This window comes from Ictidomys tridecemlineatus, chromosome 9, assembly GCF_052094955.1.
Source record: "Ictidomys tridecemlineatus isolate mIctTri1 chromosome 9, mIctTri1.hap1, whole genome shotgun sequence".
Taxonomy (NCBI): domain Eukaryota; kingdom Metazoa; phylum Chordata; class Mammalia; order Rodentia; family Sciuridae; genus Ictidomys; species Ictidomys tridecemlineatus.
In genome coordinates, this window is record NC_135485.1 from 127085426 (window position 1) to 127112836 (window position 27411).

General features: G+C 34.3%; 2 protein-coding genes across 2 annotated transcripts in view; one reads left to right on the top strand and one right to left on the bottom strand.

Annotated features, from left to right (window-relative positions):
- The window catches only part of Prmt9 (protein arginine methyltransferase 9), a 48986-nt gene extending 43668 nt beyond the window's left edge, over nt 1–5318 (top strand). Inside the window, exon 12 of the mRNA XM_005327536.5 lies at nt 1–5318. Within this exon, the coding sequence (XP_005327593.1) occupies nt 1–216 (216 nt within the window). The 3' untranslated portion in view covers nt 217–5318.
- Nucleotides 3543–27294, bottom strand: Tmem184c (transmembrane protein 184C). The gene is made up of 10 exons (XM_078022057.1): nt 26613–27294; nt 20089–20219; nt 19955–19991; nt 18549–18754; nt 10088–10162; nt 8871–8964; nt 6779–6891; nt 5188–5287; nt 4557–4728; nt 3543–4312 (listed from the first exon to the last, which is right to left on the bottom strand). The coding sequence occupies exons 1-10, from the start codon at nt 26829–26831 to the stop codon at nt 4047–4049; spliced, it is 1413 nt and encodes a 470-aa protein (XP_077878183.1). The 5' UTR covers nt 26832–27294; the 3' UTR covers nt 3543–4046.
- Nucleotides 27295–27411: the final 117 nt, after the last annotated feature.

Sequence of the window (27411 nt, forward strand, 5' to 3'; positions counted from 1 at the left end):
GTACACATTTGTAAATCTGGACAAGTGACTGCTATTCCGTTTTGGTACCATATGTACCTTGATGAAGAGATTTGGTTGGATACTTCAAGTGAAGCCTCCCACTGGAAACAGGCCGCAGTTGTGTTAGATACTCCCATCCAGGTTGAAATGGGAGAGGAACTTGTTCTTAGTGTTGAGCACCACAAAAGCAACGTCAGCATCACAGTGAAACAATGAGGAGTGGTTTTCTAATGAAAACTGTTAGAGCATCAGCTGCAAAGTTCTTGTCTGAATTAGTGGGATTGTAATCATAAAATGGGTACATAAAATTTAATTCCTTGTAATTTAAAAATATAACATTAATAAAGTACATTTAAAAGATCATAAAAATAGCATTATTTTAGAAATATTATTGCAGACTTGCTTTCAGGAAAAGAACAAATCATTAGTTTTTAAATTTTTAGGTACTTTAGTTTTACTTGACTCTGTATGGATTTCTTTTTGTGTGTGTGGTACTGGGGTTGAACCCAAAGGCACTTTGATTTGGATGCTCAAAAGAAATATAATTCTTCCCATTCTTAGACTTTTGAAATGGGGAGATTATTATCATGCCTTTTACGTGCTATGTTCTTTATAAGAAAGGCACAAAGATGATTCTTTGTTAAGAAAAAAAAAACTATCATTGTTATACCACCCATCTTTTTTTTAAAAAAGTTAAATTTTAAAAAAAGTTAAATTTTATTTTGTGTGTTTAAGATACACAACAGATTTTAGGACACAGAAGTAAAGAGTTACAGAGAAGTAAATTAACATACATTGTTTTCAGTTACCTAGTTTTTGTTTTATTTTTGTAGCAAGAGCAGCTAAGACCTCATACTGTGGGATTTATTACCTGCTGTCCTCATGTTGTACATTAGATCACTAGACTTATTCATTCTATATATCTGTTTTGTGCCTTCCATCGTTTGATTCTGTATCTCTGTATAATTGAATTTTCTTTTTTTCTCTTTAATTTTTTTTTCAGTTGTCAGTGGACCTTTATTTTATTTATTTATATGTGGTGCTGAGAATTGAACCCAGAGCCTCACACATGGGAGGCAAGTGCTCTACCACTGAGCCACAACCCCAGTCCCTGTATATTTGAATTTTCAAATGGCAAGATCTTATTCTTCTCAAGGGCTGAATAGAACTCATCTATAATTCTACTAGTTTCTTTATCTATTCATGGTTCACAGGCAATTATATTGTTTCTATCACTTGGCTATTGTGAATACTGCTGTGATTGTTGAACATGGAATTGCAGGTATCTTTATGATGGTGATTTTATTTTCTTTGGGTGTATGCCTAGAAGAGGGATTGCTGGGTCACATAGTGGTTTTATTTTAAATTTCTTTAGCAACTTCCATACTGTTTTCCGTAATGGCTATACGGCTATATTGATTCCCACCAACAGTGTACAACTCCCTGTTCTCCATAACCTTGTCAGCACGGTATCTTTTGACCTTTTGAGAACAGCCATCCTAATAAGTAACAGGTAAGTGTTGGTATCTCAGTGGTTTTAAATTGCATTTCCTTAATTATTTGGAGAACCTTCTCACATACATGCTACCTATTTTCATGTCGTCTTTGTAGACATGATTATTCAGATCTTTTGCCCATTTTTGATAAGGTTTTTCTATCATTGAGTTGACATTTTAGATGTTAACCCCTGTTGGATGTATTCTTTACAAATATTTTTTCCCAGTCTGTAGGTTGCCACATTTTATTTCCTTTGCTATGCATTTTTTTAGCTTGATGTACAGTTGTTGTCCCTCGGTAGGGGAAGGTTCCAGGACCACCCCCGCAAACAGGAATATGCGAATACTCAAGTCCCTTATGTCAAATGGTATAGTATTTGTATATTACCTGCATATATCCTTCCTTAAATTTTAAATCATCTCTAGTTATAATACCTAATACAGTGAAGTATTATTTAGTCCTTACACATAAATACTGTATATACTGAAAATACTAGTTAGTTGTTACACCATTGTTCAGGGAATAATGGCAAATAAATGTTCAATATATATAGATCTGTAGATGTGGAATATGTGAATTGAAGGGTCTATTGTTCTATTTACTTATTTTTGCTTTTGGCACTTAATCGTTCCATATAATATCCAAAGTCACTGAGCTATCGTCTTTGTTCTTTTTTATACAAATTTTATACTAATTTTACATTTAGATTTCCTATACATTTTGATTTTTGTGTGTGGTATAGGAAAGGTTCCTATTTCATCCTTTTGTATGTGGAAATTCAGTTTTCTCAGCACAATTTATTGACTATCCTTTTTCCATTGTGTCAATTTGATGCCCTTGTCAAAAATTATTTATGGTCTCTCTATTCTGTTTCACTCATCTGTGAGTCCATTTTTTATGCCAGTCCCATACTGTTTTATTATAGCTTTGTAATAAACACATATTTATTGTAACAAATATATATATAATAGCTTTGTAATGTATATATAAATTTTCAGATTGGTTTTCATGTTGCTGCCTAGGCTGGTCTTGAACTCCTGGGCTCAGGTGATCCTCCTGCCTTAGCATCCTGAGTTCAGCTGAGACTATAGTCATGAGCCTCTGCACCTGGCTTGTAGCAATTTTAAGTCAGGAAATGTAATGCCTCCAACCTTTTCTTACTTGGAATTGTTTTGGCTCTTTGGGGTCTTTTTTTTTCCTTTAAAGAAGGCTATTGGGATTTTGATAGGAATGGCATTATACAGGATATCTTTCCACTGGTTTGCATCTTCAGTTTGTTTCATCAGTGTAAGACAGTTTTTTAGATCCCTGGTTAATTTACCTCTAAGTATGTTTTTATTTTTTTTAACATATTCTTTTCTTTTTAAATTTATTTATTTTTTATGTGGTGCTGAGGAACGAACCCAGTGCCTTGTGCATGCCAGGCAAGTGCGCTACCACTTGAGCCACATCCCCAGCCCCTAAGTATTTTATTTTTGATGCTGTCATAAATGGGATTGTTTTTCTTGATTTTTCAGTTAGGTCATTATTTGTGTATAAAAATGTTACTGATTTTTGTGTCTTACTTCATTTATTAGTTCAAATACTATTTTGTGGAATCTTTGAGGTTTTTAATATATAACTTTCATTAGAAATGTTGAACAAAATGAATTCTTTGTATCTGAATTACTATTGTGAAACATACATATATATGAATGTATGTGTATAAGTATATAAATCAAAGGTTTTGAGAAACAACTCATCTTTGATATTTGCAACATACTACCGTGTCACTTTTCTCTTATAGTATAGTGTTAAACATGATCCAATTTTAGTTTTGACTAGCAATTAGAGAAACTGCCTATTATGTAAAAATTTCTCCCAAATGACACCTACAAGTCTTTTAACTATGGTTTAATGAATAATCAAGACCACTCAGCCAAATTTACATTTGTTGCCACTTTTAATAGCACTGAGGATAAATTTGTTTCATTTTTTTGCTCTGTACCTCTAATCAAAACATTTTTGTTAAAGCATTAGGTTTAAAGAACGAGAGACATAAAAAGTTGCAGAAAATAAATGATAAACTCTTCTTTATTGAAAGACATTCAGTTGGGAAGTAGAGAAATAATTGTTAGGTAAGCTTATATGGCACATGATTATGATTAAGTTCCACTAATTCATATTTTGAATTTATGCTTTCTGTCCAGAGCATTATATTCATGCAGCAGTAGTAGGAAGCACTGATTTTTAAATTTTCCTCACTTAGGTCCATCCTCTTGATAATGCAGTGTAACATCAGGAGCATTTTAGCTGTAGTCATTTTCTACCATTTGAGTATGTGATGTTCTAATGTTCAGAAATCAAGTCTAAGTCTAGGAAATTTAGACTGATTATTTTGTGATATACAAAACTCAACATGTATAAATCCAGTAGTTGTACCTGGTTTTCCCCTGTGTTTATGTTGAAATTTTCCATCATTTATGGCTTGTCCCAAGCACAAAATCCTGAGCCAAGGGATACCAGGTAATAGAATAACATGGTTGTAGCAGTTTGCTTTTGCACACTGTTCAGGAGTGCACGGATTTATCTAAAGCCTCTTTTTTCTCTTCTGTAGCATCTTTAAGTATTTCCTCATTTATCTTAGCTGTAGTAGGTGTAGTCTGTGGAGTCACAGTGTGTCCAAACCCTTGGTAGTGACCCATGGGTGAAGGTGGCATAGAAGAGGCAACAGAAATTGCATCTTGTGATGATGATGATAACAAGCTTGTGTGTTCATTTTGATCTTGATCCTCAGGAAAAAATTTTTTCCTAGGATGTCCCCTGACTGTCCGTCCTTTAAAGTAATACAAAAGATTTCACATTAGCCAAAAAGTATTTTAACCATTATAAACTTACCATCATAAAAAAAGCTCTCCACTACCCCCTTTTTTTCCTCTCCCCCCAATTTGAAGGGCCTGTACCTTGATACTGTGTTAAATGGTTTTCTTTTTTTCATTTCTTAAATAACTAGTAAATAGCCTAAGTAGGAAAAATACAATAATCTACTTCTTCAGGAGAATTAAATGGCTGGTACTTACCAACATGTCTCACTTGTTCAGAAATGTCATCTCTGATATCTGAAACATCCCACATGGCCAGAAAGGAATCAAAGCATGAGCCCTCTTCTGCTTCTTGGACATATGGTTTATATGAGAATGTGTAGTGATGAGCAATAGCAGCAAGGAACATCTCAATACAGATAATAAAGTCCTATAACAGCAGCAGCAACAAAATTAGCCATCTTTTTACTTAATCTAGTTTTATAAACTGCTATTTTGCTCCAAGTACTTTTGAAAAGTATGTTAAGTATCAAAATTTTTTTCCCCCAGATTATATACATTTGTCCATTTTTCAAAAAATACTACCTCAGACAAATATTTCTCGGCAAAGTACATTGTATTCTCAGTCCACCACCCAAGGACTAAGAGGGAAACTGCAGAAAGAAATGGACTAGAAGGATCAAAAACCAGGTTTTATTCCTGGTTCTGTTACAAATCAGTAATTACAGCTGTTTTCTCCAGGGTTTCCCTGTTTCCTCACTTGTCGAGTGAAGATAATAGTCATGGCCCCATAGCCTGTGTGTGGTAGTGTTATGTGAGATTATATATAAAAATGCTTAACAAATACATAGTGAAGTTCTATTGGGTTCAGAGATGAAGCACTACTTACCTGGAGTCCTGTGGCCACGGCTTCTACAGTTTGCCATTCCCATGTATGCTTTTCAGAAATAACGCCAACTTTTACCAACAAAGCAATAACTACTGCTTGCCTATATGTTAGGAAAAGGTAAACGCCAAATCTATATCAAGCATAAAACGAGCAGTTGTTTTAAAAATATGCCATTTAAAAGTTAAAATCCCAGTGCAACCTGTGGACTACCACCCCTTACCTGCACATATAATATATTCCTCAATAAACTATTTTAAATATATACTTGTTTCCTTTACAGAATTACTCTTCAATTAGTTTCATCTGATGAATTTGTGTTACGTATTCTCAGAACTTTAGTAATTGGTTTACGTATTTTTTTTTGTTTTGAAAGTACATATGAATAATTAGATTTTAAGTCCTTTCTATACATAGACAGTGCCTAACACCTTGTAAAATAGGCACTTAAGATGAAATAAAGGACAAGCAGACATTCAAATGTTTGCACATGTATGAATTATTTAAGTTATTCATAAAAACAGTAATTATTTTTTCTTTCTTGGTACTGGGGATTGAACCCAGGAGAGCTTAACCACTGAGCTACATCTCCAGGTCTTTTTATATTTTATTTTGACACAGGGTCTTACTACATTGCTTAGAGTCTACAGCTAAATTGTTAAGCCCTACTTCAAATTTGTGATCCTCCTGCCAGCCTCCCAAGTTGCTGGGATTACAGGTGTGTAATATAGCATGCCTGGCTAAAGCAATAATTTTGAAGCTAGTCTTGTATGAAGGATTAGAGCCAGAAACAAACTCAGAAGGAGTCTGACTTTAAATTAGGGAGTCATCCTGAGCACTTCAAGGACATCTAGAGATAACGCCCCAGGTAATTTCAGCAGCAAAATGAGACAAGCTTTCAGGGATTTACACACAAGGATATTCAGTACTGCTTATAATGGTGAAAAAAGTTAGGGACAATCTAAATAAAAGGCTAACAAGTTTTACCTACACGATAGAATACTAAGCAAAAATAAATAACCCAAGCAACAGTGATAAATATATTTTTCTTTACTGACAAAAGAAAAAACAATGACCATACTATTGAGTTCCACAAGGTTTTACAGTATCAAACTATTTCTGTGGAGTTTTATATACTCATATGCATCAAAAGGCTTATTATTTTTAGCAGTGGAATTTTATAGATTTTTTTTCCCTTTTTGTATTGTTTCTATTTAGTGTATTTGTTTCTAGGACCCTATTTCCCACCATTTTACTAAACAAATCATGTATAGTTTTGCCTGGTATTTTAAAGAATACTTAACTGATGAGCATTTCCTCCCATCACTAAGTATTCTATGTCAGGTTTTTTGAATGATTTCTTTAGTATTTGAGATATTTAAGCCAAAACAAATTATTTTCTTATACATGTTACAATCACCATCTGATTATTTCTGTATGAAACTCCTAGAAAGGTTAAGGGATGAACTTCTGTAAGGTGAATAAAGACATTTTCTAATTTATTTGCATGAACACTATTATAAAAATCCTCCCTAATTGACAGTTTTATTGCCCTTTAAAAAAATGAGAACATTTAAGAGAAAGCAACACTTACCAAAAAGAAACAAAAACCACCAGCTTTACACAAAGAAATTTGCCAACAGGTTGGATAGGACTCAGTTCTTCCTTTAGTACTTTATAAAACAGCAGGAGACAATACATGGCAAACTAGAAATAAGATCAGCATTTAAGCTTCCTCAGTAAGAAAAACTATAGTAAGGAAACATTCACAGTATAAACCAGAGACCTAGAAAAGAGTAATGTTTTAGGCAAAGTTTTCTAGACTTATTCTAGTTTTAGATTAACAATAGGCTTTGAACAATTGATATTGAGGAACCTACACTACATGAAACTTCTCAAAAGAGATCTATAATGTCTCTCTGAGAATGTTTTTAAGTATTCACTTACTGGGTGTCTGTTACAAAGAACAATAAACAAATGCCTATTGTGAATGGAAGAAAAGGTTCTTGGTCAGCCAAAATAAAAAACAATCTGTAATTTCTTTGTTTTGTTTTTGTAATGCTGGGGATTTAACCCAGGGCCTTACATATTAGGCAAGAGCTCTACCACTAAGCTATATCCCCATCCCCTTGTAATGACTTATGTAACATAGTATGTACTTTATAAAATAAGGCACACATTAAATAAATGCAGTTTCAATAAAATTGTGACTACAAAATCTGAAAATAAATAATCAAACAATTTTTCTTGCAGGCAGTATGCTAGTCCAGTCAAATTTACTTTTTAAAATAATAAATGTTCAAGATTTATTTTAGAACTCAGTTATAATAACTTAGTATAGTATTGGAGTAGCAATGAACTTTTCTTAAACATTTTACTTTTATGGAGGTAGGAATGATAGTAGAATGAATCAGATATTTGTGTAACTCTAAGTCATATACAACCAGTTGAATGAGAAGTTATACTCCATTTATGTATGTGTCAAAGTGCACTCTGCTGTCATGTATAACTAATTAGAACAAATAAAAAATACATTAATTAAAATTTTACTTTTTCCTGTTGAATTAAAAAATGCAGATATTTTTAAATATTTTAGAACATGAAAGTAGTAAAGGAAGGATAAAAGTTACTCAGACTCCTATCATCCAACCATTTCTTTGTACATCTAATTTTTATTTTTTTAATATCCAATGTTGGGGATCAAACTCAGGGCAAGGTCTAGCAAATACTAGGTAAGTTCTCTATCACTGAGCTACACCCCTAGCTATAGGCTGGTTTTTAAATACTTGTCATAAACTAAATATAAAACTGTGTTGCCTAGCATTATCTTTTCACTTTACTACGTAATTTCTCCTGTTTTATAAGGATTATTTTTCATTACTGCATACTAGTTTGTACAATGGAAAGACCATAATATATTTAATCTGTTCTTACACCAGGCTTTGGATTGTTTGTAGCCATTTGCTCTAATAGGCTTTCATACTAAAGCCAAAATACTTCTGACCATTTCTTTATAATAGATTCCCAGAAAAAGATTTCCAATTAGTGGTTACAAAGAAGAACATGTCAGGAAGCTCTGGACACACAGACACTTAATTTTTATTCTATAGATCTAATATCATATGTGCATTCACTGCGTCTAAATTACTTTGCTGACAGCATTAACAAAATATTTTAAATAAAATGCACATTTTAAGCTCACAGGACAAGACAGATATGTCTTTACAGTATTTCTGGAACATCATCCATTTTTAAAACTTAGCAGTCTTTATTTCCTTTAATTCCAAATACACGATGTCAGAGAATTTTATATCCCGTTTTAAATTAAACCTTCTACTGTCATATAACATTAGACATTTTCTCTCACTGAAATAAGCCTGGTATACGTGTTTGTGCACTTTGTTTTACTTACTGAGGGAGACTCATACTTTTGTTTATGAGATACCCACATAGCTATGCAATGAGAATCAGAGATAAATGAATAATCATGATCAAGAGGCTATGGTACAAGTCTCCAAATAATTAACAAAGATATCTTTACATTGAATTTCAAGTATTTTTTTGGTATAAATTAATTTTAATGATTAAAAGGAAGCAATTAAGCTTTTTTCCAAAAAGAAATTGTGCCAAAATTTAATTATATATAGACTAATTTAGTAGAATTAAGAAAATGAGTATTTACTTACCAATTGTGACATGTTATTTATTATAACCAAATAAGTCCATGCATTTGAAAAGCTGAAGTTTCCTTCATCATATATACCAAGCAGCTCACAGATTCTAATAAAATGGTAAAAATGTGACAACTTCATGATTAATTTCATCAACATGTATTTTAAGGTACAATGATAGAAATACTTAAATACAGAAGTCAGTTTATTTGAATTATCCTCTAAATCATTACTTGACTTTGGTCACAGAATTGGTTGAAAAATGAAAAGAAAAACGTTTTTCTAGAAATGTTACCATATGATTAATTCCACGAAATTGTCGGAAATACAAAATAAGACCCATACATTGAACTAGGAAGAATAATCATTAAATAAACTAGTGTTAGTTGGCTAAATAATTCCTAGCTCAAAGGCAGAATAAAGAATTGACTTTTTCTTTCACCAGTCTGTCTTTCCATCTTTTCTTTGTGATTATGTAGAATATAAGGACTAGGAGATAAAACATACCTGCTTTACATTATTTGTAGATTCTTAGATATATATGGGATAGTTTTGCTAGGTAGCAAATAGTACTTCATTTTTACCTCAAGTTCTAAAGAAAAACATGATTTATTTTTGGAAGATAGTGATCCCAACATACTGTAAATTAACTATGTAGGAAGCAAATTCGTGTAATTGCCTAAAGTAACATGCTTTAACTATTATTTTTATGTGATGCTGAGGATCGAACCCAGTGCCTTTCGCATGCTAGGCGAGCGCTCTACCACTGAGCCCCAGCCCCAGCCCCAGCCCTGAAGCATGCTTTAACTTGATGCATCAGTTTCTGTAAAGCTGTGTGAACATTAATATTGAAAAGGAAGTACGTTTTTCAAAGAGGTTTATAGTATGCTCTAGAAGATGTAAATCCTATGGTGAGTGCCTATAAATGGTCACATTATTTAACAGAGTAGGGTTTTTCTAATTTGTGATTTTTAAAGCAGACTAGATTTATATCACTAAAATGTAAAGGGCTGGGGTTGTAACTTGGTGGTATAGCGCATGCCTAGCATAGGTGAGGCACTGAGTTTGATCATTGGCACCATGTAAGAACAAATAAATAAAAGAAACAAAGGTCAAATTCTTTTTAAAATAGGATAAATTAATATTCTGTTTTTCTATTTAGTTTTTTCACATAAAAGTACAGGATTAAAATAAAAAAAGCATGTTTGTAAATGTAAAATCTGTGTACTTACAAAGCAACGATGGTGGTGAATGGTCTGACAACTGTGTACTGCAGTACACCCAGTTTGCACCTAAATAGCAATACTCTGAAAAAGAAAATGACCTTAGTATTTCAACTACTCATTTAAATACTATCAGAACATCCTCAAAGCCTACAAATTAAAATGGCTTTGATAAATGACAACATATTTATTTTTAGTTCCTCCAATTTTGTCATCCTGGATGGCAGCAAATTATCTCTGAATTATTATAATTTCTGAAATTATTAGACAAAACATTTTCTTCTGAAAAATCCCCTTTTCTGTACAGTCTCAAATTCCAGAATAGTGCAAAATAACAAAGGAATAGAAGTGGGTCCCTGGTATAGTTTAAATTTGAAAGTCCTCCAAAGGCCCATGTGTTGAAGGTTGGTCTCCAGCTGGTGGGAGCCTGGGAGATGGTGGAAACTTTAGGATGTGGGGCCTGATGGAAGGAAATTAGGTCATTTGTGAGGTACCCTTAAAGAAGATGTTAGAACCCCAGTCTCTTCCTTTTTCTATTTTCTGGTTGCCACTAGGTAAACAGGCCTCCTCTACCTTGTGCTCCTATGATGATATACTGTGCTGCTGTCCCAGGACCACAGGAACATGGCCAAGTAACCCTGAACTGAAACCTCTGAAACCATGAGCCAAAATAAACCCTTTCCTTATTAAATTGATTATTTCATGGGGCTGGGGATATAGCTCAGTCGGTAGAGTGCTTGACTTGCATGCACAAGGCCCTGGGCTCAATCTCCAGCACAAGAAAAAAAAAATTGATTATCTCAGGTATTTTGACAGTGACAGCTAGCTAACACAGTCCCTTTTTGTCTAGGAAAAAAACTAACGAATTATGGATGTGTGTTCAAGCACATCAGCGTATGTGAATGCATGTTTAGAAAATTATTTATCCTTAAGGGATACTTAGGATTTGGTTTCTTTCCAACAAGTTTGGTTTAAAATATTATTACAGGAAGTATCACTGTTTGAATACTCTAAAAAGACAAAAACATCCATCCTGTTAAAAACAGTTGTTAAAGATATAGTTAAATCCACACTGCACACTACAAGGACTTTAAAAAGTTATCCCCAAAATGATGCCTAATTTAAATTTAAGTAGCCACGGTAAAAGACTTTTAATCAGTAGTAGAAAGACTAGAAATAGAAAATGTAATTTCTAAACCAGCCCTGAAGGAAAACCAAACAAAACCAGAATGAGAAAAATAACAACAAAAGACTACCAGTGGGATCTAGTAGCACCAGGAATGAAACAAATAGCTACAACTGCCACAAAAATGAACATTTCATGATGGGTACAATCATAAGACTAAAATTATAAATAGTCAAAGATTATAAATAAAGCTTTGCCACTTAATGAGTTATGAAAAAGCTTTTGGTTTTCAAGGTTATTCTCTTTTATATTTTATAACTGCAAATTGTGAACTTATAATAGATTAACATTTGTTAAATGCAGATGGTATAATACAGATATTTGTTATACTATCTCAAAATAGTAAATGAAAAAAATACTTTGAAAAAGAGGCTAAAGTCAATTGGATTCCTGAATTGGAAACTAGGAAAGAAAAGGACATTAGCGGAAAAACTTGGGAAATCTGAACAGATCCTGTACTTAAAGAGTACTGCACCAGTGTTTCTCTCTCCAATAAAGCTGGGATAACTTTTATTTTGTCCATGGACATTGAACTCTAGGATCCCTGGCCTTTGGACGCCAGGACCTAACCAGTGACTTCCAGTATATATGCAAATATTATGCCATTTTATATAAGAGACTTGAGCACCACAGATTTTGGTATGGGTAAGGGTTCTGGGACCAATCCTTCAAAGATACAAGGGACTACAGCACTATATATTCTATAAGACCTGTCTTTTGAAGAACTCTAATATAATAAATGAACCATGATTATGTAATATTGGGGAAGATAGATGAGGATATATGGGAAATCTCTGCCCTGTCTTTGCAACTTTTCTGTAAGTCTAAAATTATTACAAAACAAAGTTTATTTAAAAAAATATAATCAATGGAAAAGGGAAAGAAATAAAAGTAAAAAAATGGAAAACAAAAAGATAGCAAGATATAAATAAACCTATAATAAATGAACCTGTAAGTAATCACAAAGGCCTAAATTCCCTAACTTGATTAAGTGATGTTTGAAGATTAGAATTAAAAGCCCCTGTGGAACTTTTTTTTTTTTTTTTTTAAAGAAACTAGAATTCTAAATCATTAGTACATGGAAGGGATGTAACTAATATGTCCAGCTAATATTAAAGGAAAGTTGGGAAGCCTAGTAATAGACAAAAATGACTTTAAGACAAAACAAAAAAAAAACCAAACAAACAAAAAACAAAAATAACAAAAAACAACCAGAAAGCCCCAGAAAGACTATTAAAATGTAAAAAGTTAAGGCATAAATGTTAGAAATTAAATTCATGGGTTAAAATAATCTCAAACATGCATGGACCTACTAAAACATCACCAAGGGCTGGGATTGTGCCTCAGTGGTAGAGCGCTTGCCTAGCATGTGTGAAGCACTGGGTTCGATTCTCAGCACCACATTTAAAAAATATATATTATTTAGAAATAAAGATATTTTTTTAAAAAACCACCAAAATATAGAAAGTAAAAATTGAGAAGTACAAGAAGATACTGAAAAATTCATTATCAGCGAAAGAATTTAAGCATCACTTTTGGTAGAAAAAGAAACAAAAATCAACAGAGACAGAAACACTGAAAAACAAAATTGACTTCATGAACATCCAGGTATAACACAGCATCCACTAATAGCATATACATCATGTTCAAACACAGAGGGTAACCTTTATAAATACTGATTATGAACTAGAAACCATGAAACAAATCTTAATGAGTTCCAAAGACTGTCTCATAGTATATTTTCTGACTGCAGTGAAAATAAATAAAAGAGTAAGCCAAAGCAAAAAGCTCATGTTTGGAAAGTTAAAAACTCCAAAATATCAAGAAAAGGAGAAATCTCAATGAAAATTTGAAAACCTTAAACTGAAACATAATGAATATATTAAATAACAAAACCATGGGAATCAGTAAATATACTACTTGGGGGAAAATTGAAGTCATTTGCAGTATTAAAGGTTGTGAATTAATGAGCTAACAATCTAACATGTTAGGAAATAAACATAATAAATGAAAGGAAATGGCAGAAAGCAAATAAAAACAAAACAGATATCAATGAAATTGAAAACAAGCATACTACAGTGAGAATGAACAAAGCCAAAAGTCAGTTTTGAAAATAGTAAGACACAGGCAAACTTCTGGCAAGACTGAGCAAGAAAATGTATGAATATAGTTCCTACTAGAAATGGAAGGAGGGTCATAATGACAAATCCAAGCAATTAAGAGGAGACAAATCCAACGATTAAGAAGATATAAACTAATAGACATTCCTATATTTTAAAACTTTCTCTTCTGCCTAATTCCCTAAAACTACAATTTTCTAAAAAATTATTCCAGAAACAACAGGCAGCCTAAAGTTCTATAATTGTCTTCTCACAAAGAAAAATTCAGGTCCAATTTTTGTAGACACAGTATACAGTCTCTTCTTACGATATACAAACAGAGTCAATAATTTCTATTCATCCAGTATAGACTGCATATGAAAAGTAACATAAGATCAGCAAAAGAATCTTATTCATCAACATAAATATAAAATTTCTAAACAAAATATTAGCAAACCTAATCTAGTATAAAAGATGTATAAAAGACAATACATCATAACCAATTTGCAAACGAGTTTTTTTTTAAAAAAATCTTTATTTTGTTTATTTATTTTTATGTGGTGCTGAGGATGGAACTTAGTGCCTCACATGTGCGAGGCAAGTGCTCTGTCACTGAGCCACAATCCCAGTCCCTGCAAAGGAGTTTTTCTTTTTCTTTTTTAAAAAATTTATATATATGTATTTAGTTATAGGTGGACATAATGTCTTTATTTTACTTAATGTGGGGCTGAGGATCGAACCCAGAGCCTTGCCCATGCTAGGCTAGAGCTCTACTGCTAAACCCCAGTCCCACAAAGGAGTTTTAACAGAAGAAAAACCATTATTCCAATCCACTATATTAACAGACTAAAGAAAAAACCTGATTATCTCTGTAAGTATAAAAAAGCATTAGATAATATTTAACACCCTTAGAAACATTAAATTCAATTTTGAAGTTTCATAAGAATTCACTTTAAAATCAAGAATGAGACAAGAATGTCTAGAGATATCAAGACAGTAAGAAGAAAAAGAATATATAACTTATAGAACTGAAAGGAGACAGATATCCAATAAGCAGATGACTGTCTTCCAGAGAACTTAAAAAAGATCTACAAAGAAAATTTAAAAAGATTTTTAGTCATAATATCAATATGTAAATATCAATTGCTTTTCTACACTACACACAGGTAGCAGTTAAATAACATTTTAAAAAGATGTCCTTTATAATAGTAATAAAATGTATTTATAAAGTCAACAAGAGATGTGCAAGACTGTTGAGAAAATTAGACTTTACTGAGAGATTAAAAGCACTGAATAAGGCTGGGGCTGTGGCTCAGTGGTAGAGCACGTGCCTAGCATGTATGAGGCACTGGGTTCGATTATCAGCACTGCATATAAATAAAAGAATAAAATGAAAGTTCATCAACATCTAAAAAAATAAAAAAAATAAAAGCACTGAATAAATGGAAAGCTACACTATGTTCATGAATAAGAAGACTCCAAAATCATAAAGGTGTCAATGTACTAAGAAGTGACTTTAATTTTTTTTTTAAAGAGAGAGAGAAAGAATTTTTTAATATTTATTTTTCAGTTTTTTGGTGGACACAACATCTTTATTCTATTTTTATGTGGTGCTGAGGATCGAACCCAGCACTCCGCACATGCCAGGCGAGCGTGTTACCACTTGAGCCACATCCCCAGCTCACAAGTGACTTTAATTTTAATAAAGACAATCAAACATAGGCACTTTCAAAGAACTTGACAAACTGATTATAAAATAAATATCTAAGATGCAAGAATAAACCAAAGCAATAGGGTTTGGGTTTTAAGATTTTACTGACATGGGGCTGGGGATGTGGCTCAAGCGGTGGCGCGCTCGCCTGGCATGCGTGCGGCCCGGGTTCGATCCTCAGCACCAGATACCAACAAAGATGTTGTGTCCGCCAACTAAAAAATAAATATTAAAAATTCTCTCTCTCTCCTCTCTCACTCTCTCTTTAAAAAGATTTTACTGACAATAACAACTAATGTATGAAACTGGCTCGGGGGATAGAAAAGTTAACTACCAAATGAGGAAAAAAAGACCCGTACTTATGAAACTTGATATATGACAGAATGAGGAAGAAGGAAGATAATGGTGCCAGGGCAGTTATCCAATAGAACAAATGAAACAGCATTCCTACTTCCTACCTCTCAACATATATACAAAAAAACAAACAAAAAAAAACAACAAAAAAAACCCCAACAACTTAAGATAGATTTAACTGTTAAGTCTTAACAGCAAAAATTGAAGTGTTTAAAAAAGAACACTTTTTTAATCCTGAGATGTGGATGGATTTTTAGAATAAGACCCTGACAAAACTAACTATAAAATAACTGATAAATTCAAGCCCATTGAAATTAAAAAGACACAATATTTATCAAAAGATACAATGAAAGTGACAAAGTATATAAAAAACTGAAGATACTTTTAACGTATCAAAGAAGGCATGGTAAAAATGTTTAAAGATCCCCTATAACTCTGGGCTGGGGTTGTAGCTCTGCTGAAGCTCTTGCCCAGCACACATGAGGCACTGGGTTCAATCCTCAGTACCACATAAAAATAAAAAATAGAAGTATTACAAAACAAAACTGTTACTCTACAATACAGACACCCATTAAAAAATGACAATAGAAGCATTCTTCAGAATTGGAAATACAAGTGAATAACAAAGCTCTGAAAAGATATTCAACCAGCTTACTAATCAAGAAAATCCAGAGTAAGACAATAGTGGTATAGCACTGTGCATCCTTACGACAGGCAAACATAATGAAGTCTGGGTAATTCCCAAAGCAGGTACAGATGTGATTCATCAAAACTGTTCTATAATGTTGGAAGGACAGTAATTAAGCACACTTCATGTGTTAGTCAGTTTTCACTGCTGTGACCAAAATACCTGACAACTATTTAGAGGACAAGAAGTTTATTTTGGGCTCATGGTTTCAGAGGTTCAGCCCATGGTCAACTGACCCCATTGCCATTGCTCTGGGCCTGAGGTGAGGCAGAACATCATGGTGGAAGGGCATGATGAAGGAAAGCTGTCAACTTGTGGCAGCTAGGAAGCAGAGAGAGAGAGCAGGAGAGAGAAAGTGGGGAGGGGGGAGATTGATGTGCCAGGGATAAAGTCCAAGGCATGCCCTCAGTGACCTACTCCTCTAGCTATCCCCTACCTGCCTATAATTACCTCCAGTACAGTAGTCCCTTCAAAATATTAATCCACCAAATGGATTAATTAGCTGATCAGATCACAGCTCTCATAATCTAATCATCCACCTCTGAACACTCCTGCATTGTCTTACCCATCAGCTTTTGGAGGGACACCTCATATCCCAGTCATAACACTTCAGAAAATAATTTGCCACTATCAAAGCTGAATAAAACCTAAAAGACCTAATATATACATGCCAAGGTACAAACTTAGAGCAATATTTTTCAAACTATGTCAAATTCAACTTAGTGGGCTATAACCCAATTTTATAAATAAGAGAACAAAGAATAATAAGATGGGTTAGTATGATTTTGCGAAAATATCTGTCCCAGTTACAGAAGTATAAATGTATTGAGTCCCTATTTCTCCACTCTCCATGAACTACCTGTATAAAATTGAACATACATTAAGAGAAAACTGACTGCATTCATTATTTATGTTGCAGAAATCAGAGTATGAAAAGCAGACTGTTGTTATCATCTACTGACTGCAAACTTTCCATGGCATTTGAATCTGAAAACTAAAACATTATACTGAATGTTTAATACTAAAAAACAATTGCCTGGTTATCAAATATATTAATACCATTTATCTATTAGCGAGAGACGAGTAATCTAAACTGTATTCCTATCTATCAGAATGAAAAGTTTTATTACTACTAAAACCACATCCAACCACACATGGTATGATTCTGATAAACATTTTAAAGTCTTTCAAAGGCAATAAAACTTGAATTATATTGTGAATGAGCAGCTGACCATTAGTTATATTATTCAACCAGCAAGTGTCAAAATCAAAAGTCTCAGATAGAAATGAAGTCAACACAAAGAGATTTAATGAGAACAAATGAAGTGCACAGGCATGGAGTATAAGAATTTTGACTAGTAGTATCATTTATAAAAACTTTGGAGTGAGTTTGAACATCTGCCAATTATAAGCCGGTTTGAAGAGGCAACTAGAGCTCCATCTCAGGTTCTTTATTTTATATTTTTATTTGTTTTTAGGTATTTTATTAATTGAAGAGTCCTGGTCAAAGCTAAGCTGCTATATGATGTCATCAAATACATGGGATTACTATAATCTCTTATCTCTCTCAGCTTATACCTTTGCCCGATTTTAATTCAGTCTCTACAAACCAGTTAATTTTTGAAAATGAAATATTCACAACAGTTCTTTGAATACCATCCTATAATGGCTTCTCATTTGATGAACTTACACTGAACACAGTGGAGACAAATTCCTTTGAACATTCTAGGGTCTCATCCTTGGCACTGTCCTTGGCTTGCTTTAAGTCAGTCCAGGTAAAGAATCCCATTAAGTCATTTTTCCCCACCCTTGACATTTGATCACCCTGATATCTGAATCAAGTTTCTCATCCTCTACTCTTGATATCTAAAAGCCCTTGGCCTGCTTTCAGCAAGAATACTATGAGTTCAGTTTAGCAAGAATCTCCATATCTTTCAAGACTCCTGCCTTAGTCTCCCAAACCTCTGGGATTACAGGTGTGTGCCACCATGCCTGGTTAATATATACAATCTTAATCTCACATTTTCAAAATGCAAACTTTAAATGACATATGCTTTATTCTTCCTTTACATCCTACAGGAATAAGGCGAACTACCATGTCGCTAGAATAAACATTGTTATTTGTTTCCCCTATTTCATATCATACACTGTTTTCCAATCTGGACTATCTTGTCTCCAAGTCTTTTAATTAGTTGTGTGATCCTATACAAGATATGCAGAGCTTGGTTCCCAATTGTGAAAGAATGGTGGGTGATTCAATGATTTCTAAGGTTTCCTCCTGCAATACACTGTTGAGCTTTTCAGGGCACAGACTCTATCTTATTTATTTATTTTGCCTTGTTCTTAACATAATGCCTTCCAGAATTGACTGGTACTTAACAACTGCATAAAACAACCAAAACAGTAAAGAATTAAAAGTTGAACATACTTACTCTCCCATAGGCCATGGTGGACAGCAACATAAAGGTGGAAAATGTTTCTGCTGATCTTTGGCTTCAAGGATTAATACCAGATTTGGATATCGGTTAGTTAAATAATTAGTAAGGAATCCCATAAAGTTGTAAATGACATAAGCTTCATAGCATTCTCTGCAGGTATCCACATATATTGCAATGCTGGGATATTTTAAAGCTATCCACTATGAAAAAGCACAGAATTAAAAACACAGCTGCAGCTTAGAAAAACATGAATTACTGCTTCAATAAGCTAGTTTTGAAACTTCAGATTTCACATACTTAAATTACACTCTCTAAAACTTATCATTATGATGGCTACCAGACAATCTGAAATGAATTATTATTTTTGTGTGATAGGAATTAAATGCAGGGCATTGTGCATGTTCTACAACTGAGCTACATCCCCAGTCCTGTGAAACACATTTTACAAGTAATAGGCAACTTAGATATAAATAAAAAGTGTTTGCAGTAAATAATAAACATGAGGAGAGAAACTAAATTACTTGAGTTCTCAAATGTAATCTGAAATGTTTCTTAACATGATCACAGAAAATGCTGCTAAAGACTTTTTTTTTAACCATCTAATCATATTAGAGCAGAAGTCCTATCTACCCCTGGGGAAAGTCTATTTATTTTTTTGGTCCAAATAAAAGATGTAAGTAAAAAAGCCTAATAGTGAACCATATCTACAGAATCAGCACCTGCAGGTTCAACCAATCATGGCTCAAAAATATCTGAAAAAGCTGGGCACAGTGACACATGCCTCTAATCTCAATGACTTGGTAGTCTGAGGTAGGAGGATTGAAAGTTGGTAGCCAGCCTCAGCAACTTAAAACCACCTTATTTAGTGGATAAAATATTGATCAGATATTTACCTAGAAAAGAAATTAATTATTTTGGGAATCTGGCTCAAAATTAAAAAAAAAAAAAAGGATGGGAATGTTGCTCAGTGGTAAAGTGCCCCAGGTACAATCTCCAGTATGACCCTCACCCCACAAAATACTGACACAAACAAAAAACACTAGCTATTTTATAGAAGAGACTTGAGCATCAGCAGATTTGGAATCTGTGTGTGTGGGCTCCCAGAACCAATGGTTTGTGGAAACTGAGGTATGACTAAAATTTAAAGTATCATATTCTTTAAAAGAGTAAGGGCTACTAATCTGATATTTTAAAAGATTAAGAAAATAGATTTTGAAAAATTTAAAAGATTCATATTTTCATATTTTATTTTTTTGTCATTAAAAACAAGTAAACCTTTTCACTTATTAATTTAACTCTTCCTTGTGAATAATGTATTTTTATTTCCTGAAGCACTCTGTAATAAGTACAGTTAACATCATCAAAAGAGTTCTTAATGAAATAAAATGAAATATACTTACACTATCTAAACTGTATATGGGTACCATCCAAAGAATCCTATTTGGAAAGCAAAACATAAATTAAAAACATTTTATGTCATATTATGAAATAAATAAACACAACACAAGTAGAATCAAAATATATTAGGATTGACCTTATTATTGGTTTTTGTAGTTCAGGTTGTGTATAATGCACTAGGTGTTGCAGTATCACCCACAGCGATATAGGTATGGTCAACAGCAAAAAGATTCCAGCAATAAACCAAGCCTTGGTGTGTATTCCAACCTTAAGGAACAAAAGAAAAACATTAGTATGGATTCTAATATGAAAACTAAAGCGCTCAATAAAATACTTTTATTTCTTAAATTTTCAGTTGATTTTCAACAGCATACCATTCCCCACCTCCTGCTTATTATTTGCCTTTTATATCGGATTATTATTGTGTTTGGAGTTATGCAGAAGTTTAAAAATTTTTCTGCAAGTCAAATCTAAAAATCTTTTTTTGACTTATTTCTTTCCTTTTGTACATACAAAGGTAAAAATCTACCAACACTTTACCAACAACATATAGTAAACTCATATGTATGAAAACAGCAGTGCACATTTGTTGAGTGCTGTCAGATATTTTGCTGAATTCTTTACATATATTATCCATATTAATCTTCTTAAATTGATTACTGCCAAAAAATTGTGTTAATATGTATCACTTCTCTTATATACAACACTGTCTATTCGGGATATTATCATTCTTTAAAACTTTTATATCTTTTTTTTGGGAAACATTTGATCAATATATTATCTCCAAAAAGTTCAATTTCTAACATTATACTTGGGATTGAAATAAAATTCACCTGCTGGTAAAAACACCCTTATTTGTACCCCTGTTCTATTTGGGCAGCATTAGGCATGAATATTACACTAACTTGTAATCTGGCCTCAAAAAGAGTGAATCCTTTTTTGTTTTATTTTAATCTTAAGGAAAAAGATATTCAGCTATTTTTGATAGTTGAGGGGTTTCTGTAGTTAACAATTAAAATAGAATTAAAGCCCACAACTTTCAGTTTCATTGTTTTAAATGAGATTCTTTTCCCCCTTTAGGAGACAAAGATTTAAGTGGTAGAAAACAAAAATATGGAGTACAAGTATATTTTTACAACAATGAGTTTCTAAATTAAAATGTGTAGAAAACTTGAAATGTAGATATATAGAGTAAAATTAAATATTCATTTTTTTAAAAATTGAGTATTCATTTTAATGATGATCTAAGAAAATAATACCAAACATATCCTAGAGTTTCTCTATTACAAGGTAATATTTAAGAACAATATCACCAAATAGTTTTTATGTCCATGTTTATTTTTGTGATTGTCTTAGTGTCAAAAAGTAGACTTAAAGGAGAACGAAGTGCTTGTGGCTAATGAAGGCCAACCATCCTCACAATATGCTGGAAGGAAGAAAGTTCTTTTTTCAAACAATCATAAAACAAATGACTAGAGAACTGACTCATTATAGTACAGTCATGCCAAATTTTAAAAATTCTGCATCAGAGTATCATTTTGATTGTGCAGGTGATAATTTAGCTTTAGAAAAACATTTGTCCACATTAATGTCATTAATTTGAATTATTGGTTTATAGTTGGTTTGATTTTTATGTCATGCATAAATAATTCAACCTATTTTATGTGTGTGCATATTTAAGCAACATTAACCATAGAATAAGTCAATATTAGTATCTGTAGAAATCAATATAATCACTACATTTATTTTAAATTTATATTTATCTAAATAATCTGTTCAAATTTGAGACACACTGATATGAAAATACCATTAACAATATCTTTTAACTTTGCAGTCATGAGTTGTTGTTTTGCTGTTTTGACTCACAAAATAAGGAGAAGTAGATTTAAAAAAAAATATTTGTTAATTTTTTAGTTACAGATGGACACAATATCTTTGTTTATTTTTATGTGGTGCTGAGGATCAAACTTAGTACCTCACTTGTGCAAGGCAAGTGCTCTGCCACTGAATTACAACCTCAGCCCCTAGAGTAGATTTTTTTCTAAGGTCATTTGAGGAAAGAAGAAAGAAAGAAAAAAAAAATTAAAAGTAAGCCTCTAGGAGTAAGTTAATTTTCCCTTGGCCAAATGCTTCAAAACAGAGTAAAGACAAATAGAGGCGAGTGCTTTCTGGGCCTAATCCTTCTGAAAGGAATAGAACAGAACAGAACTGAAAAAGAGTAGCTCTCAGGAGCATAAGGATGAGCAGGACAAGGAAAAAAGTCTACAGAGCATGTGTCATCATGTATGCATCTAATTTATTTGACTTCAATTACACATACTTGGCCAAAGAGTGCAGGAAATAGTGTAAATGGTACAGATGGTTCTCCTGCCATTCCAATAAATGAGTGTGTGCCTCAATATGGGTATGGGATGAGCTACATGAACCTCCTGGTTTTTAGAGTCTCAGCTCCCACTGGCTTTTCACAGTGTGAGCTTTTTGATTCTGGAGTTTAAAGACATGTATTTTTCACACAAAATGTCCTTAAACATAAGTCAAAGTATATCTAGTGCTCAAACAGATACCTGTAATGTTGCTTTAGTTGTTCAATTTGAGAGTTTACTTCCATAAGCTGCTACTGCACAAGAAAAAGAATTGTTGTTTCAATGCAATAATGATACCAATATGTTAAAAAAATCATAGTTGTAACTAGAGCAACTAGAGCTTATTGAGCACTTACTATTTTCTGGGCATAGTATTAAGAATTTCAGATACATAAACTTATTTGGTGAGAAAAGATGAAAAGGATAGGATATCATATATAAAACCCTGAGTACAATGTCAATTCAGCTACTTATTTGTTTCAGTTTTCACAGCTATAAAATGAGGATACCTTCTTTTGGGGTTTTCAAGAGAACTGAATAAAACTACAGCTAGCATTAAATCATGGGGACATGGTTCAGTGAGCATCTCTAACCTCAAAGAAATAAAAACCTTTTCTAAATCACACACTCCTCCTCCAGATATTGTGCCATTCATTTCTCAGGTCCCCTCAGAGTCAAAATTCTCAAAAACAAACAAGCAAAAACAAAGTTTATTTTCCTTTCCTGATTCCACTTTTTCACCTCATATTCTTTTCTCTAATAACTCTTTTCTGGTTTGGGCCCTTAAAACTCCACTGAAGGGCTGGGCTGTAGCTCAGTGGTAGAGCACTTGCCTAGCATGTGTGAGGTAATGGGTTTGATCCTCAGCACCACATAAAAATAGAATAAAGGCCTGCTGTCCATGCACAACTACAAAAATAAAATAATAAAAAACTCCACTGAGACCATTACTAAGATCACCAACAAGCTTCCCATTTGTGAAGAGCAATGGGCACTGCCGCAGCTTGGACATTGTTCACTGTCTTTCTTGAAGCAGTCTCCTGGCATTCACTTTCCCAATGGCTGCTGCTTTATCTCCTTTGTAAGTTCCTATTCTTTCCATATATCTTCTAAAATTGGTGCTAAGTCCTTTTTCTTTTTTGGTACTGGGGATTGAATCCAGAGTTTCTTTACCACAACCCTTTTAATTTTGAGACAGGGCCTCACTAAGCTGCTAAGGACTTTGCTAAGTTGCTGATGTTCCTCAAACTTGTGATTTTCCTGCCTCAGCCTCCTGAGTCACTGGGATTACAGGTGTGTGCCACCATAGCTGATGGTGCTAGGTCCTTTGCCATTTCTTCTTTATAATCTAGTGCATAGTTTTGAATACTATCTACATTCTGACAACTCTATTGAATGAACTGTGTCCCCTCCAAAATTTGTATGTTAAAACCCTAACTCCTAATGCAAATGACAAGTTATTTGGAAATGGGACCTTTATGAGGTTAAATGAGGTGATAAGGGTGGAAATCCAATCTGATAGGGCTTTTTCTGTACCATGTGAGTATAGAGTATAGAGGAAGAAAGCAAGCAGCTATCCCCCACCCAAGTAGAGGGCCTTCACCCAGATATCAATCCTGCTGGTGTGCTGATCTTGGACTCCAAAAGTTTGAGAACTATGAGAAAATAAATTCCTGTTGTTTCAGCCACTTGATCTATGGTATTTTCTTCCTTTAAAAAAAAAAAATTGCAGGGCTGGGGCTGTGGCTCAGTGGTGGAGCGCTTGCCTAGCATGTGTGAGGCACTGGGTTTGATTCTCAACACCACATATAAATAAATAAATAAAATAAAGGTCCATTGACAACTAAATAATATTTAAAAAAAAGTTTGCATGATTCTGGGGATTAAACTCAGGAGCTAATCCCCAGTCCTTTTTATTTTTTATTCTTTATTTTTAGACAGGTCCTTGAACTTGTGATCCTGCCTCAGCCTTCTGAGTAGCTGGGATTAAAGGTGTGTGTCACCATGTCTGGCTGGTATTTTCTTCTGAAGGACTAAGTAGATTAAGACAGATTCTCATATTAATATCTGTAGTGCAAACCTGTCTGAGCTCTAGACTTGCACATTCAACTGCATATATTACACGATCATTTGAATGTCTCTCATTAAACTAAATATTCATTAAATTTTTCCATCTTAGTAAGTGGTACTACCACTTACTCAGTTGCTCAGGCCCCCAATGTCAGACTCATCTTTTTCTTTTAGATGTTGATGGATCTTTATTTTATTCATTTATTTATATGCAGTGTGAGAATCAAACCCAGTGCCTCACACATGCTAGGCAAGTGCTCTACCACTGAGCCACAACCCCAGCCCTCAGACTCATCTTTGGTTCTTCCCTTTCTCTTATAGTCTCTTCTCCCTAATCCAATGTACTACCAGACCTGTTTGTTCACTTCCAAGGATACTTAAAATTCAGCTTTCTTCCTCCACTTCTGCTATCCTGATTTTGGCCATAAATCATCATATCCCAGGTACCCACTACCTCTCAACTACCATAACAGCTTTCCAGCTTCACTTCACTTTATTTTCCACAGCAGACAGATCAATCTTTTGAAGTGGTGCATTAACCCTGCCCTCCCTATTTATTTCTCAAAACCTTTTTTAGTTTCTTCCATAGTATCTTATTGTTATTATTATTATTACTACTATTATTATTTTGGTGGCTGCATTTCTCTTCACCACTAAGTTCAAGGAAGGCAGGTTGCCATGTTTTTATATTTCTCGACCTATAGTGCACAAAACTTGATTCATCACTGAGACTCAATCATTTACTGAGTGTCAGTCATCTGAGCAGGAGGAGGAAGATAAAACTAAGCTTAATATATATTGTAGTAGATGGGAAATCTTATAAAGAAAAATAAAGCAAGGAAGGAAATACAAAAAGTTGAGAAGAACCTTGTAGCCAGGTGACATTTGGTAAAGAACTGAAAGACATAAAGGAGTAAGAACTTCTGGGTAAATGGCATTCTATAAAGAAGGAATGCAAAGGATCTAATGAGGGAGCATGCCCAGCAAGTTGAGTGAAGCTAGTGTGGTGGAAGCCCAGAACATGAGGAGAGAAAGTCGAAGGTAGGGAGTAGTGTCAGACCATGGGTCTTGATGGCCATAGGAATACTAGCTTTTGCTCTGGAGCTACAAGTGACTGAAAGGACACACTTATGGTGATACATTTTAGTTGATATTCTGGATGGTATATTCAGAAGAGTCTAGGTAAGATGCTGAGAACTTGGCTCAGGGTGTTCTCTGGGATCAGAATTTTTCTTAACTGTTAGTGGTATTTAAAAACCCACAACTAAAGAAATCTTAAACTGGGAAGATATTATACCTTTCATTAACCTAAAAAATAGTTCCTATACCATACACTAAGGAAATATTTCAAAGTAAGAAAACTATTTGTATTAAGACGTTTATATATGCATTTTGGCAGACAAATTCAAATAACCTAAACATCTAACAAGTGAGAAATACTTAATATAGCAAAATATTATATCATTCAGTATGGGAAAGTCAACACAATATAATAGTGAACATACAGAACACAAATGTATAAAATACATTAACTATTTTTAAAGTTTCCAAAATAAAAAAGGGCCTGAAATAGTCATGGTCTTGTCATAGCTCCTGTAAAATAAGTGTTTCTTAGTAAAGGTACTATCTGATTTTTATTAATGCAGAATTTAAAGTTCACTATACATTTGAAAATAAAGCACATTTCTTAGGTAAGTATTTACCTGGGGGGTTTCCAGTTTGTAGTACTTTATTGATGTCACAATAAGAATATGACATCAAAAAATATACAAGAGACTTTTTGCAAAACTTTTGCTTTGGTTAGGAGCTAATTTCAAAAGTAAAGACAAAACACAAAGTCAAACCAACCAGAATCCTTTAATTCAGGAAGCTAATTAAAAGCTAATAAAATCTGATACATGGTTTTCAAGGTAGTTTATTTGATGGTTAAGTCCAATACCTGAACTGCAGATCAGACTTTACGAATAAAATTACCTTGCTTTCAGGGAAATGATGAATTCTTGCAAAACGATGTTCTTCTAAGAAGCTACATTAACATATCCTGTAGCATGATTGAAAGAATAGTGAACAAATCGGGCAGGTTTATATCCAAAGACTGCTCTCATTTACATGGGATGGTTTTCAGACACCAAACCTGGGTGTTTAAGGTAGAAAAGGGGGGAAAGTGTCTTTTCTCCAACCTTAGGTAGACGAAAGGATTGAGGCCGTAAGTGCAGGACCCTCTTACCTCCAGTTTCTGTAATTCCCACACGCATAGGGGAACCGCAACGACTATGGACACCAGGTAGATGACCACAGCTAAAGGTCGAATCCACTGTCTCCAGTTCCTCCAGGTACACGTGCAAGGCATGTTTTCGCATAAACCAGATCCGCGTAGCGAGGAAAAAAAGCTCAAAGGAGATCTTAACACGGAGCCCTGTTCTGTGGTTGTTTTGTTAACTCGCATACTACAGAGAACGAGCTGTTAGGCGACTTTACCAACAGCTCGAGCCGCCTCCTCGGCCGGCGTTGTGCTTTCTGCTGCTCCTGATGCAACTTCGGCCGCTGAGGGTGCTACCACGGAGCAGTGCGGGCAGCATCCTTTCTTCCCCACCCCTCATCTACCCGGTTCTGCCGCGGTGGAAAGCCCGGGCGGAGCCGCTGCCCTCACCTGGGGATCGCCCAGAGCTCCGCCTGCACCATGGCCTGGAGCAAAGCGGCGCCGACCGGACCGGTCTCTAGGGCCCCCGCACACTCGGGTTCTGCCTGCTCGTTCTTTTCTTTGGGGATCGAGCTTCCTCCCTCCCGCGCTCGCAGGCGTCTCTTCGCCCCACTCTGTTGGTAGACAGGGCCCCAGGATTTTCTCACTCACTTGCACGGGACATGCCCCTCCCCCCGGCGGAACCCAAGGCCAAAGCAGGACTTTGGACTCTCTTCCGCTTCCGCCCCTGCTGTCTGAGGCAGGTGATTCGTCGACAGCGCCAATCTGGAACCGCCCCATCCGGGCCGCTTTACCCTTTCTGATTGGTTACCTGCAGGGGGGCGGG